This window comes from Octopus bimaculoides, chromosome 20 (assembly GCF_046866305.1).
Source record: "Octopus bimaculoides isolate indiv1 chromosome 20, ASM4686630v1, whole genome shotgun sequence".
NCBI classification, from domain to species: Eukaryota; Metazoa; Mollusca; class Cephalopoda; order Octopoda; family Octopodidae; genus Octopus; species Octopus bimaculoides.
The window spans coordinates 45,372,836-45,396,443 of record NC_142947.1 but is presented as its reverse complement, the minus strand read 5'-3'; the positions used below and the strand labels follow the sequence as shown (position 1 = coordinate 45,396,443).

General features: G+C 36.3%; 1 protein-coding gene across 1 annotated transcript in view; it reads right to left on the bottom strand.

Moving 5' to 3' along the window:
• The window catches only part of LOC106870093 (fibrocystin-L), an 81,765-nt gene that overhangs the window by 57,221 nt on the left and 936 nt on the right, over positions 1-23,608 (bottom strand). The window contains exons 2-7 of the mRNA XM_089337844.1: positions 15,198-15,278; positions 11,363-11,504; positions 9,992-10,100; positions 7,467-7,524; positions 5,871-5,964; positions 239-292 (exon numbers count right to left, since the gene is read on the bottom strand). Coding sequence (XP_089193970.1) covers positions 239-292; positions 5,871-5,964; positions 7,467-7,524; positions 9,992-10,100; positions 11,363-11,504; positions 15,198-15,278 — 538 coding nt within the window. The remainder of the gene's footprint in view (positions 1-238; positions 293-5,870; positions 5,965-7,466; positions 7,525-9,991; positions 10,101-11,362; positions 11,505-15,197; positions 15,279-23,608) is intronic.

The following is a 23,608-nucleotide window of genomic DNA, read 5'->3' as shown; positions in this document are numbered from 1 at the left end:
TTGATTTATCAACCTGGAAAGGATGAAAGGCAAAGTCGACCTCGGCGGAATTTGAACTCAGAACGTAAGGACGGACGAAATGTCGCTAAATGTTTTGCCCGGCGTGCTAACGATTCTGCCAGCTCGCCGACTTAATAATAATAATAATAATAATAATAATAATAATAATAATAATAATAATAATAATAATAATAATAATAATAATAATAATAATAATAATAATTGAAAAAAGTCATACTTCACATCATTCTCTAAATCTTTGGTTTCACATTTGTTTCCTCCTGCGTACACCCTGGAGAAATTACAACAGAACAGAACAGAAAGTGTTAATTGTCATTAAAAGCAACAATACATTTGAGTTTGGTAATTACTTTTGTCTATAAAATCTATATTAAGGTGTAAAAGTCATCCATATTAACTGCTGGCCATCCGAACGACTCGCGTATGTTACTATCGTGTAAACGTGTCGCCATTGAGTGACTACAATGGAAGTGGGAAACTGCTCCGGAAGCGGAAACCAGTGACGTGAAATAGTGGATGGATAACCAACCTCTACATCACCTTAAGAGAATGGACCGTAACGTTGGTAACACCGGAGGAAGGAAAAAATGCAGAGAAGAGAAATCGTAATTTGGTTTCGATTCTCAATTCTTTGACGTATTCGTTGCTCTATTTATGACATTAATGTGTTAAGACAACGTATAAAAAAAATGTATGACAGTTTCCCAATTTTATCTGTCTTTAAATCAAACGAATTGCTAATCTGCTGGTGGGATTTGAACTCAGAATTTAAAAAGCCAGAATAAATACCACAAGGTATTTTTCTCGGACGCTCGAACAATTCTGTCAGCTCGTCGCCTTAAACAACAACAATAATTTTGGTTTCAAATTTTGGCACAAGGCCAGCAATATCGGGGGAAGGAGTAAGTCGTTTACATCGACCCCCAGGGCTCAACTGGTACTTATTTTATCGATCCCGAAAATTGAAAGGCAAAGTCGACCTCGGCAGTATTTGAACTCAGATCATAAAGCCTCGGAAGAAATGCTGCCAAACATTTTGTTCGACGCGGTAATGATTCTGCTAGTTTCCTGCCAATAGTAAAATCATCGATTTGGACCAAACACAGGGATTACAGACTGGATGGATTAACTAAGTGGCCACCATGTTGTTTCTAGAGCTGCAACGAAATGGTAGCCAAATCTGTTTCCAACCTTATTCCACAGTCTTGCGAACTAGCAGGACACATTGTAATGAAATTTATTTTTAGATATTCTTAACCCGCGTGACAGTCACGTTTGGAATGTTCCAGCTGTCTAACAATAACAACAGCACACTATAACCGTCACGCCATCTCTAATAATATATTTTTTTAAATCTATTGGGTTGGTGTATAATTATTGCGGCTTTTTTCCAACAAAATTTTATTCAACAAAAACAATAATAATATTTAACAAAAACATCTTTAAATGACGGTCTGACCGTCTGCCAAGCAAATAGGAAGCAGTAATTGAAGTAGATGGTGAATATGATCCGGAATAATCATTTAAAGATTTTTTTGTTACATGTTGTTATTGTTTTTGTTGAAAAATATTTGTTGAAAAAAAGCCGCAATAATTATGCACGAACCCAATATTTAATCTCCCAATAATCTTTGTTTAGCTTTTTTCAAAGTATGTTTCTATTGTTCATTTTGTTTTCGAATTCGTTTCTTTTCGAGTGAAAGACAACTGTTAAAAATCTGCTGATGCGAACGCGTCACTCCTTAAAAGCACGAAATACAATAACAGCAAAGACAAACAAACAAATTACAGAAGCTATTGTTTGTACAGAACCCTGCGAAGCAAATGTCAGACGCAATAAAACACACACACACACACACACACATACACACATCCGAGTAAATTACAAACCGCAACGAAAACAGACGAACAAAGAAGGAAACAAATTATACATATCTATACCTAAATATGTATATATGCAAGCGTAAAAATAACAAAGAGTTCAATCTGTGAAATCAAGAGACATTACTAAACTGATAGGACCAACAATTTTTCAATGAATTTTCTCCTGCCAGTGTTGACACGAAACCCGCCGTTAATGGAGGACAGTCACGACTTAGAGAAAACGTCATGATTGAAGAGTTGGTTGTGTAATGAATTGACCTTGTTTAACACTCGTTTATCACAACAATAACAACACAACAACAACAGCCATATTAATTAAAAAAACAGACACACACAATGCTGCACACACCTCAGCGACATGGAGGTGTTGCGGGTGATGCAGTAGAAATTTGCTTGAAACTATCAAATGTCGAACAATAAGGTTAGTATTCCTACATATCACTGCATAATGCGTCTAATCCATAAGCATATATCTCAGGAGCCATTTAGCTTAACAGTTAAAGCGCCCAACCACTATTTGTGGGGTGCGGGGTTCGATTTCCTGTAGTGTCTGTTGGCAACTTTTTTTCTCGTTTCTTAGGGTTAATACCGAATTTTTCTCTGCTGTTTTTCACAGCTATACTGTGTTCGAAATTCACTTTCTTGTCTGTAATAATTATATATATATAGAAGAGAAAAGAAATGGACCAATAATTAACAATGAGAAGTGGATCATTGAAATTAAAAAGTCATTATTTAATTGCAGTTCGGAACCATTTACAGCTGTTTCTGTTTATCAAATCATGGTGAATTTCCATTAATCTCGTTCCATTTAACAAACAACGTCAGAATGATTTAGAGGAATATCAGCAGCTATAAATGGATCCGAACTACAATTAAACAATGACTTTTTCATACCAATGATCAACTTCTCATTGTTAATTATTGCTCCAATTCTTTTCTTTTCTATATGTATAATTATATGCATATATCCATACATATATGTACATACCTACATCTATATGTATACATACATGCATATATGGGTACAGGACATCACAAGAAACGTTAAACACAATGAGAAACGAAAACAGAAAGACGAAAACAGAAAACGAACTTTTTTCGAACAACGAAAAAAACAGAGAAACGAGACATGCAACATAAAGAAAATTACCCTTCTTCAGTTGTCCCTGTTCCATCTACTCCGCGTTTCGAAGGCAATATGACTGATTTCAGTCATTTGACTGCGACCATGCTGGAGCACCGCCTCATAGGGTTTTTAGCAAAAAAAATCGATCCCAGGACTTTTTCTTTGTAAGCCTAGTACGTATTCTATCGTTGTCTTTTGCCGAACCGCTAACTTGCGGGGACATAAACACACCTGCATCGGTTGTGAAGCGATGGCAGAGGGACAAACACAGACACACAGACACACACACACACACACACACACACACACACACACACACACACACACACACACACACACACACACACAAATACATGCATGTATATATATATATATATATATATATATATATATATATACGTATATATAAACGACGGGCTTCTTTCAGTTTCCGTTTTCCAAATCCACTCAGAAGACAATACTTTGATTGGCCCAAGGCTATAGAAGAAGACACTTGCCTAAGGTGCCACGCAGTAGGAATGAACCCAAAACCATGTGGTTGCGAAGCAAGGTTCTTACCATACAGCCACAAACGTGTTTATCTATCGAACTATTTATCAATTTGGCTATTTTTTTTATCTATCGATCGATTTGGCTACAAATCCATTTACATTTCTGTTTATAAGGCGATTTGGTTACTATTTCAAGAATCTCGAGCAACTACGTAAAAAGCACCATCACTAATTCATAAAGCTATCATAGATGGCGCCACGTGTATTCATGTTCAGACTAATTATTCTTTGAGATCATCAACCGGACCTTACATGTTTTATGAACGTAATTTTAAATATATATTTCATGAACTCATCGCATCCCCTGCTGCGTTTGTATGAGTGTGTGTGTGTGTTTGTATATGCGTTTTCTGTATGTTTGTGTGTGGGTGTGTGAAGCGGCTTGTTTCTAAATGCCTTGTATGTTTGGCCATTTTTGATGTATGCGTTGTTGAATAATTAATCAACCATACCGCTCCCTTGTTTACATACAGACTGACCGTCAGATCGACTGATCGACCGATAGATATGTTTCTCTTATCTGGTCTTATCTTCGACTCGTTCTCGGTCATCGAACTGCGACCATGCTGGGGCGCCTGCTTGGAGAGTTTTTAAACGTACGCATCGAACCCAGGGCTTTTTAAAACCTTGTAGTTATTTTGTCGGACGTAGACGAACCTACACCAGTTGTCAGACGGTGCGGGGAGGCATACACAGACACAAAGACACACACACACACATACACACACACACACTCACACACGATGGGTTTCTTTCAGTTTCCGTCTACCAAATTCACTCACAGTGCCTTGGTTGGCCTGACATTATCGCAGAAGACACTTGCGCAAGGAATTTGCCGCACAATTGAATTTGAACGCAACGCAAAACTTTCTTCTCCCATGACAAATTCTTCTGCGTGTTACCGAAAAATTCTTAGTGTATATATATGTATATATATATATCCATATATATACACACACATATATACATACATACATACATATATATATATATATATATATATATATATATATATATATATATATATATATATATATATATATATATATAAACATAGATACGTACAAGCACACATACATACATATAGACTCTTACAGTCATATATGTATGTATTATAAATATGTATGTGTATAAGTATGTGTATATATATATATATATATATATATATATATATATATATATATATATATATATATATATATATATATATATGTATATATATATATATATATATATATATATATACCCACACATAAATATATACATACATACATACATACGAATATACAATTATAAAGCACAATTGTCCTTCCGTTGCATCCGTTTCTTTCTAAATCGGGAAGAAACATTATTCACGGACCAACACGTCCAAAGCTTAATAGCTTCTCTCTTTACATTATAAATTTATATCTGTACCTATAATTACTTGTGCATCTGTCAATGTTCACTAAATATATCTCCGATAAATCGAAGTGTTGTTATGTAAAGAAAGAGATCTTACAAAGCAGACTTCGAAAGTAGGCTTTGCGAGTAAGAAGCTCGTTTTACAACCACGCCGTTTCGGGTTCAGACCCACAGTGCGGCTCCTTGGGCAAATTTTTCTACTGTAGACTCTGTTCGACCAATGCTTTCGTAATGAATTTGCTACACGGTGAATGTAAATATAAAACGTAAATCTTAGAATGTAAATCTAAAAGAGAAGAGCAGGTGCCGAAAGGGATTTATCTTTATCTTTCAATAAACCTGATTTAAAACGCCATTGCCAAGAGAAAGTGGATAATGGTAATAAGCTGATATATTATGCTCGGAGATGTAGAAGGGAGAATGCGACATACGTAGATTGATATTATTATAAAGGCCAATCCACTTACAGTAGTTCGTGTCTACCGTTGATAGATATTACAAAATTTTTATAATTATAAGCATAATTATAATTAGGGTTCAGCAAAATTGCTTCACCACATACCGAAATTTAGAAATAGTATTTAAATACTATTCCACTACCATAATATTTTAGTTTATCAACGAGGATAGTCTCCATAAACCGTACATTGCGGATCTTCTGTTCTATGGCCTTGGTAGCAGAAGAAGTATTATTATGGACAGTTATATTAAACATGTTCGTGCACATTCGGACGTGGAAAGACAAAATGCTGCGCAATTTCTCTCAAGAGAAGAAATTCTCCTTAAAGACAATATGGAGGTAAGCAAACCACTGGACACATGAATGATGTCACAGGACCATTGAACTCTCAGACCGAACTGTAAATAGTTATATAACTGACCTGACAATCTTTTCTACTCTTCCGTTTGATGCTGTGGAATTGGAGCTTCCAAAAAGATCTGTGAAGATTTTCCCATCAATTTTGAGCATTCCACCTTCAGAGAGAAGACAGAAAGAAAATTTAAAAAATATGAATAAAATTATTTTTAAAGATAAAAAAGAAGGGGATGAATAAAGACATAATAATAATAATAATAATAATAATAATACTTTCTGCTATAGGCAGGAGGCCTGAAATTTGGGTGGGGGAACTAATCGATTACATCGACCCCAGTGTATTACTGGTACTTAATTGATCGACCTCGAAAGGATGAAAGGCAAATCCACTTACAAGGCATTGGTCAGGCTGAGGCTATAGAAGAAGACACTTGTCCAAGGTGCCACGCTGTGGAACTGAACCCGGAACCATGTGGTTGGGAAGCAAGCTTCTTAAGACACAACCACGCCTGTGCTTAGTTTTAATATATATTAAATTTAATGCGGTAAGCTGACAGAATCGTTAGCACACCAGGCAAAATGCTTAGCGACATTTCGTCCCTCACCCCATGAGTTCAAATTCCGTCGAGATCGACTCTGCCTTTCTTCTTTGCGGAATCGATCAAACAAGTACTAGTTGAGCGGGGTCAATGTAATCGACTTACCCTCTGCCCCAAATTTGCTTGCCTGATGCCCAAACCTGAAACCAAGATGAAATTTTTATACATGTAAAGTATAAAAATCTATATTTCACTCTGCGTTTTATTTAACTTTCTGTACCACTCCTCATATTTTTTAAAATCCCAATGTATATTATCTTTATTGTATATATCAAAGTGCTCTAATAGTGGTCTGATCAATGAGTAGCTGGACTGTTGCCATAGTAACGAAGCTAAAGCACGCAGAGTAAAACCGCTTCGTACAGATTGACCTTGAACTATCCTGTGCATGCGCACTAAGTTTTAATGACCTAGCTCACTTCTGCCGTTTAAGCAGTGCTTGGAAGGAACGTGTGTAATGTCTGATCGTCGCGTTGCATTGACCATGACAGAAAGTTGAACAGAGAATCTACATCAAATTTTGCCAAAAGCTTGGACGATACCTGCTCAGAAGCCTACGCAAAGTTTTCATCGTTCTCGACACAATCAAAGAGATCTTGTGCAACTGAAACCAGAGTGTCTTTTTGGTCAGCTGAAAGCAGTTTTGGCACAAACTTGGCAGACACATGTCTCATACCCAAATCTTCAGTGATAATGGACTAAATTTGACCGTATCTAATCTGTACATCTGATAACTCACGGATAGTGATTCGGCGATTTCCCCTCACAACTGCATGCGCATCTGCGATGTATTTCTCAGTTCTGCTGGTTGTGGGTCTCCCAGAACTTTCATCAGTATCGACATTTTTTCGGCTATCTTCGAAAGGTCTGAACCACTCGTACACTTGTGTTCAGCTCATACACTCCTCTTCATACACCTTCTGCAACTTTGCATTGGCCTCTGAGCCACATCAATGATAGCAACAACAACAACAACAACAGCAACAACAACAACAACAACAACAACAACATCAACAAGATCACCGATAACCACAACAACAATAACAACACCTGTAACATACCTGGTCGTGATGCGATTGGTGTTATTTTTATGATCTCAGGGGATAAATGTTTGTAAGTCTGGAATAATAAAAGAAAAATACAGAAGAATAAAACACTCAGAACACACTGTGGCGCATCTTTATGCTAGTGGAGAAGGCGCGTGGCCTGGTGGTTAAGGGCCTTAGGCTCAGGAGCATAAGATCGTGGGTTCAATGCTTGGAGTGAAAGGAATACTGTGTCCTTGAGCAAAATACTAAATTTCAGTTGAGTACCAGCTGTGTGCTGGGGGAAAGCCTCCTCCGTCTCTCTACCTACTTCCACTCGTCACATTCAGGTTGCTCCACTGGATCATGAGTTGGTGTGGGGAGTATGTTTATGTTTTCTCGCAACCACAGCTGTCTTAGAAACATTATAGGCGCCCAAGCATTTGGGCCCTGGAATATTTATTTACTGACAGCAAGCAACAGTATATATAAATCAGAATTAGGCTCCTAGGCACATGAGGCCCGCGGGCAAATCAATGAATTGAGCATAATAGAATTTATTTATTAACAGCAAGCGACGGCATTCATAGACCTATGAAACCCCCTTACCATTGGTCTCTGCATCCATATCTTAGAACAGCCTTCCTCCCGACTACGTAGGAATCTAAAGAATTAGTGAATGCGTAGAACTTACTACCAACTTTCACTCGATTACGAAGAAAAAGGATAAAGCATCCTTCTAATAAGAGAACGTTTCCCGGTTTCCCATGGCGTATATATATATATATATATATATATATATATATATATATATATATATATATATATATATATATATATATATATATATATATATATACATATATATATATGTATGTATGTATGTATATATATGTTTCCCGTAGGATGACTCTTTTTTGCCAGCTGAGTGGAACTGGAGCAACGTGAAATGAGGTGGGGGGTTTTTTCACTCAAGAACATAACGTATCACCCGGTCCAGGGATCGACACCACAATCTTACGATTATGAGTCCAACACTCCAACCACTAAGCCACGCGCCTCCATGACTACTTATGACGACATTATTACTATTATTATTATTATTATTATTATTATTATTATTACTATTACCACCACCACCGGGGAGTTGGTCTCAGTGCGACGTAACTAAACATAGCTCGTGACATTTTATACAAACTTCAGAGCTCTTTGGGGTTTTTTCTTCTCTTTTCTCTTCTTTCTGCCACCCCCGCTGCTCTTCTAGATGTCAACATAACCCCAACCTCGTCACCACCTCCCTGCCTTCGAAGCACTTGACCAATATATAACGTAAGCCGAGCCATCGAGTTTTCTTTTAGTACTGATTCAACACCCGGTCTGAAGGTGTTTAAGAGGTAGACATCAAAGGAGGCAAGCCTGTTGCGTTTAATTAGGGCAACTTAATTAACTAACTGGCGAAGTGATTAATGGATCTATTCACAATTGTTCTGGTGACATTTGTGCTATCCGTTGTGAAACGCCCTCCGTCGCCACCACCTTCCCTGTGTTTCTATCTCTCTCTTTCTCACTCTTTCTCTCACCCGCTATTTACATTTATATGCACATAGGCGCAGGAGTGGCTGTGTGGTAAGTAGCTTGCTTACCGACCACATGGTTCCGGGTTCATTCCTACTGCGTGGCACCTTGGGTAAGTGTCTTCTACTACAGATTCTGGCCGACCAAAGTCTTGTGAGTGGATTTGGTAGACGGAAATTGAAAGAAGCCTGTTGTATATATATATATATATATATATATATATATATATATATATATATATATATATATATATATATATATATTGTGTGTGTGTGTGTGTGTGTGTGTGTGTGTGTGTGTGTGTGTGTGTGTGTGTGTGTGTGTGTGTTTGTGTGTCTGTATTTGTCCCCCCAACATCGCTTGACAACCGATGGTGGTATGTTTACGTCCCCGTAACTTAGCGGTTCGGCAAAAGAGACCGATAGAATAAGTACTAGGCTTCCAAAGAATAAGTCCTGGGGTCGATTTGCTCGACTAAAGGTGGTGCTCCAGCATAGCCGCAGTCAAATGACTGAAACAAGTAAAAGAATATATACATACATACATACATACATACATACATACATACATGCAAATCTAAGCCATCACTGGAACTGTAAAAATCTAAAAAACTTTCCTGAAGTTTATCATTTAAATATATATAAGCATGTCTAGATATGCAACTATATGCATGAGAATACATACATAAAACATGCAAATCTGCAAATATACATACATACATGCATACATACATACATACATACATACATACATGTATGCATACATACAAAACTACCCTGTTGTTGATGCTGAAATACCAATGAAGGATCTTGGATCCAGGGTAGAAGCCGGACCTTTCTCCATTGTCAAGAAATCTTGAAATAAAACTCAATAATGGCATGCATAGATACAAACATACATACATACATACATACATCCGTCCGTCCATCCATACATATATATATTTATATGTATGTATGTGGCCGGTGGGGAAGCAATCTACTTACCCGGTGTGTGCAATGCCAATGGTTGATTTTGCCGCGACATATCCTCTTGTCATCTATCAGTTGGCCATCCACAGTAATCTGTATGTTGTAGAGGTCGGGCGGCATGGGCCTAGGAGTAGCAGGAAGAGGAAAGAGAAAACAATGAGTGATTCAACGATGAACTGTCTTCAAGTGCTTACTGCAGAATGCGTACAACGCATGCGCCCCAACAGTCAGACTTGTGCACGCAAACGTTCGTACACATATATATAATACATGCAAGCATATTCACACTCGCATATTTATATGTGTGTATGTGTATAGTATGTGTATAGTACATATACATATATGTATATATATAAATAAAATATGTAAATGCGCCCTTTTAAAGCCTAGCCAGGCTCATGGGCCCGGTTTCCCGGTTTCACTGGCGTATGTGTTCCCCAGCTGGACGGGACGCCAGTCCATCGCAGTGTTACTCATTTTTGCCAGCTGAGTGGACTGGAGCAGCGTGAAATGAAGTGTTTTGCTCAAGAACACTAGGCGTCGCCCGGTCCAGGAATCGAAACCACAATCTTACGATCGTGATGCTGACTCCCTAACCACTAAGCCACACGCCTCCACTATATGTATATATATATATACTATATGTATATATATATGTACTATATGTATATATATATATATATATATATATATATATATATATATATATATATATATATATATATATATATATATATATATATATATATATATATATATATATATATATATATATATATATATATATATATATATATATATATATATATATATATATATATAAACATATGTATGTATATATATAAACGTGGCTGTGTGGTAAGTAGCTTGCTTACCAACCACATGGTTCCGGGTTCAGTCCCACTGCGTGGCACCTTGGGCAAGTGTCTTCTACTATAGCCTCGGGCCGACCAAAGCCTTGTGAGTGGATTTGGTAGACGGAAACTGAAAGAAGCTCGTCGTATATATGTATATATATATATGTATGTGTGTGTGTTTGTGTGTCTGTGTTTGTCCCCCTAGCATTGCTTGACAACCGATGCTGGTGTGTTTATGTCCCCGTAACTTAGCGGTTCGGCAAAAGATACCGATAGAATAAGTACTAGGCTTACAAAGAATAAGTCACGGGGTCGATTTGCTCGACTAAAGGCGGTGCTCCAGCATGGCCGCAGTCAAATGACTGAAACAAATAAAAGAATAAAAGAATATGTATGTATATATATATATATATATATATATATATATATATACATATAGTGGTGCTCCAGCATGACCACACCCACCTGGCTGGAAAACATAAAAGACTAAAAGACTATATATGTGTATATACGTATATGTTCTATGTACCTTGTATAACATGTAATAAGCTGCTCTGTGTTGCCATCTTCGTGGATGTCACAGTCGTAAGCCTCTGTTGGAGACGTTAACACTACTTTGTTTCCCAAGTGTTCATTGCCGGGACCAAAATTAAACATGTTCTTTGAAAACCCTGAAATGATAAGAACATGATTACAGAATTAAACCGACACACACACACACACACACACACACACACATATATCTAGAGAGAGTGAGTGAGAAAGAGAGATGATAGATAGATAGGTATACATATATATATATTTGAACGCCTAGTTTGGAATAGAGGCAGCTGATGAAGGAATAGTTCCATAAATGGCTCGTCTGTTTTCCTATGTGTTCGTACTGTTGTCTGTAAACAAAGTCCGTTTTGTGCTTTATGTTCCCGTTCCTTTTTCTGACGTCCTGTACCCGGATATGCATCTATATATACATGTAGATGTAGGTATGTACATATATGTATGTATACATGCATATGCTCATGTATCATTTGTATATATATATATATATATATATATATATATATATATATATATATATATATATATATATATATATATATATATATATATATATATATATATATATATATATATATATATATATATATATATATATATATATATATGTATATATATATGTATATATTTGAAGAAAGTCTAAGAAAACCTCTTTCCAAAAAGCTCGTGATGTTTCGTTTTATTAATATTTTTTTATATAATTGGTAATTTTTCATTTTAAAAAATCTGTCTTCAACTACTGTAACAGTATCAAGAACTTCTTGCAAAAGTTCGTGAGTGTGTGTGATTGTGTACATGTGTTACGATATATATATGCATGCATATCATTTAATGTACACTGTATTAAAATAAGACCGACTAATAGTTTCTTGCTGTTAAGACACGCTGATCGTCAGGTTTTTTATTGTGTACCTTGTATCTCTAAGCAAGATACCTTTATTAAAATCTGCCTACCTACGTGTCTTAACGGCAAGAAACTATTAGTACCTCTTATTTAAATACGTTCACTGGATGGAGCACTTTTTGTTGACCTTACCTTCACGGAACACTAAACTGTATGCCCTTATAATGTGTGCGTGTGTGTGTGTGTATGTATAAATACATAGAGAGAGAGGGGGGAGAGAGATACATATAGTTAAAAGTTATGGTTTGTACGTAGTAAATTACAATCAAAGTACACAAAGAATGGAATACTCAGATGAAATCAAGCTGAGTGTAAATTATTTATTGATTAAGCACTAACAAGTTGCAAGGTGATCAGTTCCCGAGCATAAATTAATGGAGCAGTGAAAAATAAAAGAACGAATTATCGATAAGTAACGGAGGTATATATATTAAATGAGGTATATATATATAAAGAGTACCGAAGCATAAACGGGAGGAAAAGAAACAACAAAGCATAAAGGTTTTCGTTTAGTTTATTCATGGTGTTGCTTTCCGTTCGGTACAGGTTTCCTGAATTTGATGTCGCTGAACGGAGCTACCCTCTCTATACGAGAATAGGTCAGTGAATACAATTAGAAGTCTGGGTTGTTTTTTTCTTTGTGACACTGATATTTAGAATGGTCACCTTATTTTATTGAAACAGTTGACCTTATTTCAGTGCAAGATTTGTAGGTATTTTCACAAGCACATATAGATTTTATCAATTCCGAATGATCTCCGCATTTCTTTTCCCTTCATGGATTAAATAATATTGTTTGCTGTGGTGTCTTACCATTCGTGTGGCGCCGCATTGATATTGTTTCCCATCTGTTATATCAGTAATTTGATTTTTCTATTTTCCATAGTTTCTCTGCTGTTTTTTTTTCTTATTTAATTCCCTCATCAATTGTCCTTATATATTATTATTATCATTATTATTATTATTATTATTATTATTATTATTATTATTATTATTATTATTATTATTACTACTATTATTATTATTATTATTATTTTTATTATTATTATTATTATTATTATTATTATTATTATTATTATTATTATTATTACTATTATTATTATTATTATTATTATTTTTATTATTATTATTATTATTATTATTATTATTATTATTATTATTATTATTATTATTATTATTATTTTCATTAACATCTTCTTTCAATTTTGTTTCCACTTCTTATCGAATGTCTTCCTGACACCCAGGGCAGAGAAACGCACTGTATAAATTGGTAGGCCATGGATGGTAAGCCAGGGATCGTTCTTAAATAGTTTTCAGTTCCATTTTTGATCATTCCAAGTGATCAGTCAAGATAGAGCCTCCACTCTCTGCCTTTAGCCCTGAGCTCCGTAGCCACTGATGGGTGTGCTTCTGGTCTACATCAGCTCCTTTGCTACAGGACACATATTTGCCGTGCAGAATTTTTTGTTCCCACCTATCAGCCAATTGTTCAAACGCATTTTACTTTGCTATTGATTTCACCTTCTTCGCAACCACAGTTGCTACACTTCCCTCATGCTGTTCAACCTGGGTGTTATACATAAACTCACTTGAAAATTTTTGGCCCTCCTGCATAGCAGAATGAAGTTTCTTACGTCCTTCATGGTTTTCATCGAGCTTTAGCATCCAGTCGTTAGATATTTCAAGATATTTCGCCGGTCCAATTGTGGTGGTTTTGTAGGAGATTTCAAATTGGATCAAGCCTCGACCTCCTTGAGCTCTGATCTGCGGCTGCCTTTCGGTGGTGCATCTTATTGCAAGTCAACAGCTTATGGATTTTCCTGTCAATCTTCCTTATTTCGCTCATATTCCAGTTCAACACAATGAAACTGTCAAATAACAAGAACTGCTAAGGAATTTATAGCCTTCCACTTACTTAGCTTTTGCAGTGCCTGGTTGGCCTCTTCAGTAGTTTTAGGGGTCCAGGGCTGTTCAGGTGCTGTGTTCGTTGCTTTGATAGACCTTTTTGAGGTTGTTCCTTTGCCGACCCTATTTCTTTCCAAAGTTCTTACACTTCTGCTGTTGGCGCTGTATTGGTCTCCACTTTCTTTTTACCAAGTTCTTGGTAGAATCTTTTGGGGGTTAGAGTTGATGTGTTTGTTTTGTTCAAAGAAGCGTTGGCGTTTCTCATACGGGCGGATTCTTTGTGTTTTGGCGAGGACATCAAAGGTGTCCTAAAAGCGAAATAATTATACTCTGACTGGCAAACAAAGGACTCATTAGTAAATTTTAGTTATATCTAATAGAAAAAGTACTTAATAGCACCTAACTCTAACTAAATAGAATAACAACAATAACAACAACAACAATTGCAGCAATAAGACTAACAATAACAGCAACAACTGCAAGCATAGCAACACCAATAACAACTGCAACATTTAACATGAACTGCACCGCAATAAAAACACCAGTTCCAACATTTAACTGCACCAACTCTTACAATATCTAAGTCATCGATTAAGATCATTAATGAATGTCATATATAATTACTGTTTTCTTGATTCTGGACCTCGCAGAGAACGAACCGAACACTGCGTTGATGCGTTGATTAAAGGGGTAATGAGGAATACTGATAATATATGTATACTTTTTTTTTCAACACATGTATCGTGGTACTCCGTCGGTTACGACGACGAGGGCTCCAGTTGATCCGATCAACGGAACAACCTGCTCGTGAAATTAACGTGCAAATGGCTGAGCACTCCACAGACACATGTACCCTTAACGTAGTTCTCGGGGAAATTCATTGTGACCGAAAGGATGAAAGGCAAAGTCGACCTCGGTGGAATTTGAACTCAGAACGTAACGGCGAGAGGCGTTCCTGTACCAGGAGGGCCACATCTCTATCAGTTGTATATCTTACCTCTTCCTTTGAGTGTTAGTAACACGCCGCCATTGACACCTCCATAATGTTTGTTGTTGTAGAAAAATTCCGGCAGTATATCTGTCGAAGAAACAATTAAATGTGAAATTAATATACATACATATATATATATATATATATATATAATATAATATAAATAATATATAAATATATGCATATATCCCTACACATATGTACATACTTACATACATATATATGTATATATACATGCATATATATGTATATATACATACATATATATGTATATATACATGCATATATGGGTACAGGACGTAAAAAAAAAACATGAACAAAATTAGAAATGAGAACATAAAAAACGAACTTTTTTTTTCGAACAACGAAAGAAACAAATGGAGAAATGAGACAGGTAACATAAAGAACAGTCCCTTCATCAGTTGTCCCCTGTTTTATCTACTCTTTATGTTGCCTGTCTCGTTTCTCATTTTGTTCACGTTTTTTTTTAATGTCTTCTAGGTGGCAGCTGATGAAGGAAATGTTCTCTATGAAGTGTTTTGCTCAAGAACACAACGCGTCGCCCGGCCTAGGGATCGAAACCACGATCTTGGTATCGAGAGTACAGCACGCTAACAACTAGGCCACGCGCAGTTGCACGCACACACAGAGACACATACGCACACACAGACACACACGCACACGCACGCATACACCCACTCTCACACAAAGTATATATATATATATATATATATATATATATATATATATATATATATATATATATATATATATACATGTACATATATATATATTTGTATATATATATAGTATATATATATATATATAAATATGTACATACATACATATATGTGTGTGTGTGTGTGCATGCACCCTCTCAAACATACGACAAGCATTTATCTAATTAGCGCCTGTAGGATAAATAAATATTGATCAAGTTATATTTATAGCAATCGATAGACATTGTCCAATGATATATGAATTCCTGCTGGTCAAAGCTACATGAAGGAGAAGAAGCGTATTTTGCCAATGTAATCAATCTCTTCTAATCCGGTGCACCTTTAGTTTACCTTTACCCACATAAGTAAATAGCTTTTATTGATCGTGAAATTAGGAATTAAAAGTTAAGTGCATGTTTATGTTTAATCAAAGCGTTAACATGCATGTCGTTAATGAGCAGACGACTTTGCGCCATGGTTCATGAGTGCAGTACTTGGAAGAGTACAGAGACAGATCATAGCTGAAGAGATGAGATAAAAAAAAAAACATATGGGTATCACGTGATTCTCGCTCTTAGGAACTTTAAATAAATGAGTGTCGGCCTTTTGAAAATTATATATATATGATATATATCTGTAATAATCGCCATGATAGATCGTTGATCACTACATTTATATTTTTTCTCCTTGTTTCTCTCCTTGTTTCTTTCTGTGTTCCTTTCAGTTGAAGAGCGTAGCTCGGAACGTCAAAGACTTTCTCTATTCCCGAGCGTTAAACTAATACATCCATTTGTTGTTTACACCACCTGTGTTCATCTGTTGTTTTTTTCGTAAATTCTCCCATATATATATATATATATATATATATATATATATATATATATATAATTTGGGGCATTCAGGTTCGATTTCAACACCATCTTCATCCCTTTTTGATACGCCTCGCTGACCTTGACTTTAATTTCTCTGTGTAGAATGTCACCCAGTTCCAAAATCCCTAAATATCTACACCCACTACCGTCGATTTCACCTCTGGTCTCTCCCGATGGTAACTACAATCATCTGCCGGATGCTTTCTTCCCTCGTTTCATATTAAGTACTGAGCATTTGGTAATCCCAAATTCCATACCGATGCCCCTACCACACTTCTGGACTTATTATTATTATTATTATTATTATTATTATTATTATTATTATTATTATTATTATTATTATTATTATTAAGCAGTTTTATTTTTATAACGTGCTTTCACTTCACTACCGAGCGCAGCTCTGTGTGCCTTGGGTATGTGCTGTGGTTTGCTGTGATGCTCTTATGGTTATTGTATTGAGAGTGTTTTTCGTAGGATGTGTGCAGTACCCAGTAGTGCAATTTTCTGTATGTTATATATATTTGTAAGTCCTGGTGTTTTTGTTATGCATTTGAACATTTTTTTTATTATACCTAAGGCACCTACTATGAGAGGAATTGTTTCTGTTTTTAGACTCCACATTCGAGTTACCTCTATTTCCAGGTCTTTGTATTCTGAAAGTTTCTCCTATTATTATTATTATTATTATTATTATTATTATGCCTTGGGTTTGTACAAGTTGACTCCAAGTCTCACCGAAAGACCTCAAGAGACAACAAGTTAAAAGTTCATGTTGGTGTTATGCTTCGGGTGCTATATCTCTGGTTTTGTACATAATGTTGTTCTAGAGAATGTTTAAGAAACCATTATTATTATTATTATTATTATTATTATTATTATTATTATTATTATTATTATTATTATTATTATTATTATTATTATTATTATTATTATTATTATCAGTAGTAGTAGTAGTAGTAGTGACAATGGCAATACCAGCAACAGCAAGAACAGCAGCGGCAGCAGCAGCAGCAGTTTCAGTTTTTCATCTCAACGCATTTTCAAAGTAATTATCAAGAAACTTTTTGGTTAAAAAAAAATTAATAAATAGCATGTTTTTGTTGTTGTTGTTGTTGTTGCTATTGCAGTTGCTGTGTTGTTGCTATTTTTACTAATGGCGTTTGTGTTGTTGCTATTGGTGCTTTTGTTACTGTTGTGGTCGTTTGTTGTTCCTGTTTCAACTTCAGCCGCCATACAAACAGACGACGGCCGTTTCCTCTTTGCGCTGCCTGTTACGACATGTCTTCTTCCAACACCTATCGGAAGAACGGCAAGTGTGTGTGTGTGTGTGTGTGTGCGTGTGTGTGTTGTATGTGTGTGTGTGTGAGTGCGTGTGTGTGCGTGTGCGTGTTTTTGCATGTGTGTGTGTGTGTGTGTGCATATATCGTGTGTTGTGTGTGTGTATATGTGTGTATTGTGTGTTGTGTGTGTGTGCGTGTTTGTGTGTGTATTGTGTGTGTGTTTGTGTGCATATATCGTGTGTTGTGTGTGTATGAGTGTGTTGTGCGTGTATGTGTGTATTGTGTGTTTGTGTGTGTATGTATATATATATGTGTGTGTGTATATATATATAAGTGTGTGTGTGCGTGTGTGTGTTGTATGTGTGTGTGTGTGAGTGCGTGTGTGCGTGTGCGTGTTTTTGCATGTGTGTGTGTGTGTGTGTGCATATATCGTGTGTTGTGTGTGTGTATATGTGTGTATTGTGTGTTGTGTGTGTGTGCGTGTTTGTGTGTGTATTGTGTGTGTGTTTGTGTGCATATATCGTGTGTTGTGTGTGTATGAGTGTGTTGTGCGTGTATGTGTGTATTGTGTGTTTGTGTGTGTATGTATATATATATGTGTGTGTGTATATATACATACACACACATATATATACACACACACATATATATTATAAATGGAAGGAGAGAGAAAGAGATGCTACAGATAGACTGAATTTAATGCAAAGTCATAATTGCTGCTGCTACTGCTGCTTTTGTGCCATCAACAAATCGGACCAACGAAGCTGAAACAGTATCTTCCAAACCCAATTACTGACATAATAGAGATGAATGGGGTCGGGGACTGCTCGCTTGGGGGTCTGGGGCATCAAGTAAAAAAGCGTGAAGGTGGTTGTGGTGGTGGTGGTGGTGGCGGTCGGCGTCGGCGTCGTCGTCGTGATGGTGATGATGTAGGGGTAGCTGCACGTGGTTATAAATTTCGTTTCACAACCACATGGTTTCGGGTTCGACTCTCCCGCGTGACCAAAGTCTTGTGAGGGAGTTTGGTAGAGGGAAACCGAAAGAAGCCCCCGTCGTGTGTATAGATTGTGAGTACAACACTCTAACCACTAAGCCATTTGCCCTCATATGTATATATATATATATATATATATATATATATATATATATATATATATATATATATATGCGTGTATGTGCATTTGAGGGTCGATGTATATATGTGTGTTTGTGTCTTCAATGGTACTACGCCATTGAAAAGACCCAGAATGGCCCCAAAAAGGCCGAAATGCCTCTGGCGCTCTCGCTTACTGCGGCTGAGAGCGATTTCCGTCTGCCTCTGATATTTATTGTTTTTAACACTTCGCGTCCATAAGAGTCGTTATCTAAGAACAAATAATGGTGTAACTGTAGGCATCTATGATCCATAGACAGCTACAAATACACACACACACACACACACACATATATTGGGTTGGTGCATAAAATTATTGCGGCTTTTTTTCAACAAATTTTATTCAACAAAAACAATAGCAACATGTAACAAAAACATCTTTAAATGATTATTCCGGAGAATATTCACCATCTACTTCAATTACTGCTTCCCATCTGCTTGGCAGACCGTCATTTAAAGATGGTTTTCTGAAATATTGTTATTGTTTTTGTTGAATAAAATTTGTTTAAAAAAATAAGCCACAATAATTATGCACCAACCCAATATATATATATATATATATATATATATATATATATATATATATATATATCATTTAACAAAATGAAAAATATGTTAGACTATGTGGTTCTTATTCACTGCCCTTAGCAGGAAAAATATAGAATAGTCATGGCTAGAACGCTTTTGAAAATAGTGCTACTCAGCCGTGTTTGAGCTGAACCTACGCAAGAAAACCATTGCTACAACTAATACTGCCGTTGTTGCTGCTGCTAATTGCAGTTAAGGTTTAATCTATATCGCTGTCAATAAACAATGAAATATAATCCACAGTTTGTTTGTCCAGGGCAAAAATATTAATCTGGTTGTATATCAGAAATCAAAGTCATTAGAATACAAACGACTTAGCTGCAATGGAGAATAAGGGAGCGAAAGAAATAGAAATAATAAATATCGGCGGTTCGCAAAGTGAGTGTTCTCAAGTCCGCTTCTTCATTGTCAACGCTGTTTACTTTTCAGCCAAGCGAATAATTAGGAAATAAGAACTGTAATGTTTGGCTTTTAGGAGGTGCTCCTCTTCAGATTTTTCTATAGAATTGAGAACCAGCTCTGATAATTATGGTGCTTCTTTTCTTCTTTTTTTCTTCTTCTTTTATTCGTTTACTTGTTTCTGTCATTTGACTGCGGTCATACTGGAGCAGCGCCTTTAGTCGAACAAATCGACCCCCAGGACTTATTCTATCTGAGCCTAGTACTTATTCTATCGGTCTCTTTTTGCCGAACAGCTAAGTCACGGGGACGTAAACACACCAACATCGGTTGCCAAGCGATGTTGGTGGAACAAAAACAAGCACTCAAATATGTACATTATTTACATTTGACGGATACTTGTCCTCATCTTGTTTGTTGTTAACACAACGTTTCGGCTGATATACCCTCCAGCCTTCATCAGGTGTCTTGGGTTCTCATTCCTAAGGTATTTTTCGATGTTGTTATTATTATTATTATTATTATTATTATTATTATTATTATTATTATTATTATTATTATTATCATTATTCAGGTTTGGTTTCTGGAGGAATACTTATACTCCTTACAGTCGTCTCCCCCTGGTTTAACTGGAACTAGAACTATTTCATTCATACATTTCACTAAAGTCAGTAGGTTATTTATGTGAGTGTGGAATGGATTGCAAATCCTAAAATGTGACCGTTTCTTTACTGTAAAGACCAGCAGTAATTCACTTTTCCTTAAGAGAATGTCCAAAAATGGTTGTTCTCTATCATTCATTTTCCGTAGGAATTTGATGAATTCGTGAATGTTTTTGTGAGTTTTTCCTTAAGTCTAGTCCAAAAGATAGACTTCGACGTATCTAATCCTGTATTTTCTAAAACATTATTTTAAAACGCTGACCAAAGATAATCTCGGGCTTGACATAGATATATTCTTCTAAAATCCTCATCACCAATGTTGCATGAGTAGGGGTGATTTTTGTTGCCATTGTCGCCCCTTATTTGTAAGTAATACTGATCACCAAAAAGGAAATTATTTTCTAGCACCAATCGCAGCCCATTTAAAATGAGTTGTTTTTTTGGAAATTCTCTTTTGAATTATTTGTAGGCATTTTTCAAGGATGTAATCTAAAACAGTGCATACGATTTCTGATTAAATGAGGAACCAATTTGCATAACAGTTTGAATATAAGCCCAGTAGAATGCTTAATTTTTATGCTTGATGCCAGTCCAATAACAGTTGAACGTAGTTTTTAATCTAACGTTTTGGAATTCCTATCTAGGAATTATGAATATCTTTAAAACTATTATGAGTTCCTTTAGGTTCATGAAGCTTCGGCAATCCATAACAGTTGCCTGTTAAATGCACCTAAAAAATAGTTAAATAATTCGATTCTTTTGTTATAAATTGCTTTAAATTTATATGTTAATTTACTGGTTTTGATAATTGCTCTCTTATCTGTGTTGGTTTGTTTGCTATTTTATAACATTTCATTGTTCTAAAACCATTTTCTTTGCAATGGGTTTTTTTCGTTATTACAATTTCTCTTCTACCAGCTTTAGAAATTACTACAAAAGAATCCGTCTATAAATGTTTCAATGCTTTGTACTCTTCTTTTGTAATATTTGGTTTTATATGACAAAAGTCAGCAAAAACCCGTCCATGCGCAGACATAAGATTGGACAAAAAGTCAATAATTCATACCAGAGAAAACTCAGTCACAACAAAACACTATTCTTCCGCGAATCTTGACAAACAATAGAAACCCAGGCTAAAGTAGACCGACAAACCGAGTAAGACGGCATAAATCTGTTACAAATAAGCAATGAAAGATGGAAAGATGGCATTCTACTAAAGATATCAACATCCTTGTGAGATGGCAGAACAGAAAGATGAAGCGTCAATGGATCACAAAGTAAAAATCATTTTTAAGAAACGGAAAATTTATGCAAAAAACAGAAAAAAAAAAAAAAAAACATACGAAGATTCTAGAAAATACTGAAATATCAGACTCGAAAATTAATGAACTTGTGGGATGAGATTTTAAAAAACCGAATTATATAAAAACTTTTAGCGTATGGATTTAAATGTACATCCACTCCAGAATCTAATTGTGAAATTGCGAAGATTCATCACTAGTAAGAAACAAACGGTGGACTATAATAATCATTTAGGGAAATGTAGAAGAGGCCTCCAGAGGAAAAATTTTGAGCTGCCAGTTAATCACGTAAAACCAAATATTCTAAAAGAAGAGCGAAAAGCATTGGATGAAAGCATTACAGGAAATTGTCTTTATAGTAGTCAATGACGCTGACACAAGAGGAGCTTTTGTGATAATAGATAAAGCCAGTATACATCTGGTATTTTATTTTATCGACCTTGAAAGGCTGAAAGGCAAAGTTGACCTCGGCGGGATTTGAACTCAGAATGTAAAAGTTTCGGAATAAATACCGTGATGCATTTTGTTCGGAGCATGTGAAGGCGCGTGGTGTCGTGGTTAGAGTGTGTTACTTAGGATCGTAAGATTATAGTTTCGATCCCTGGACCGACGGACGATACGATGCGTTCTTGAGTAAAACATTTAATTTCACGTTACGCCAGTCCACTCAGCTGGTAAAAGTGAGTTAACCCTAGGATGGACTGGCGTCCCGTCCAGGGAGGAATATACACCAGAGAAACCGAGAAACCGGTTTTGTGCTCCTTATGGAGTGACGTGGACAAACCAGTTTGTTCGCTTCACAAACAATGTTACCAACCCATAAAATCGAGCACACAGCCCCCCGGGATTATGTCGCATGTGATGTGGCAAGTTAAAGGCGTTCATTCCATTACAAAATGATATTTGTGTCCTGGAGTAAAGTAGGAAGGGCCGTAGCCGGGGATCGAGACCTGATGGTGGTGGTGACACCACAATTTTGATGATGATGGTGATGATGATGATGGTGATGATGATGATGGTGATGATGATGATGGTGGTGGTGGTGGTGGTGGGGAATCATGAAGGCCACGATGACAACAATGATGAAGACAATGGTGACGACGGCGATGATGACCAAAATAATAGCAATGATGATGATGATGATAATATTTGTTTCAAATTTTGCCACAAAGGAAGCCATTTTGGGGGAGGAGATAAGTCGATTAGATAGACCTCAGTACGCAACTGGTACTTAATTTATCGACTCTGAAAGAATGAAAGGCAAAGTCGACCACGGCGGAATTTGAACTCAGAACATAGCGGCAGACAAAATACCGCTAAGCATTTCGCCCGGCGTGCTAACGATTCTTTTCTACACAAGGCCCGAAATTTTTTTTTGGGTGGGGGGCGGGGCAGTCGATTACATCGACCCCAGTACGCAACTGGTACTTAATTTATCGACCC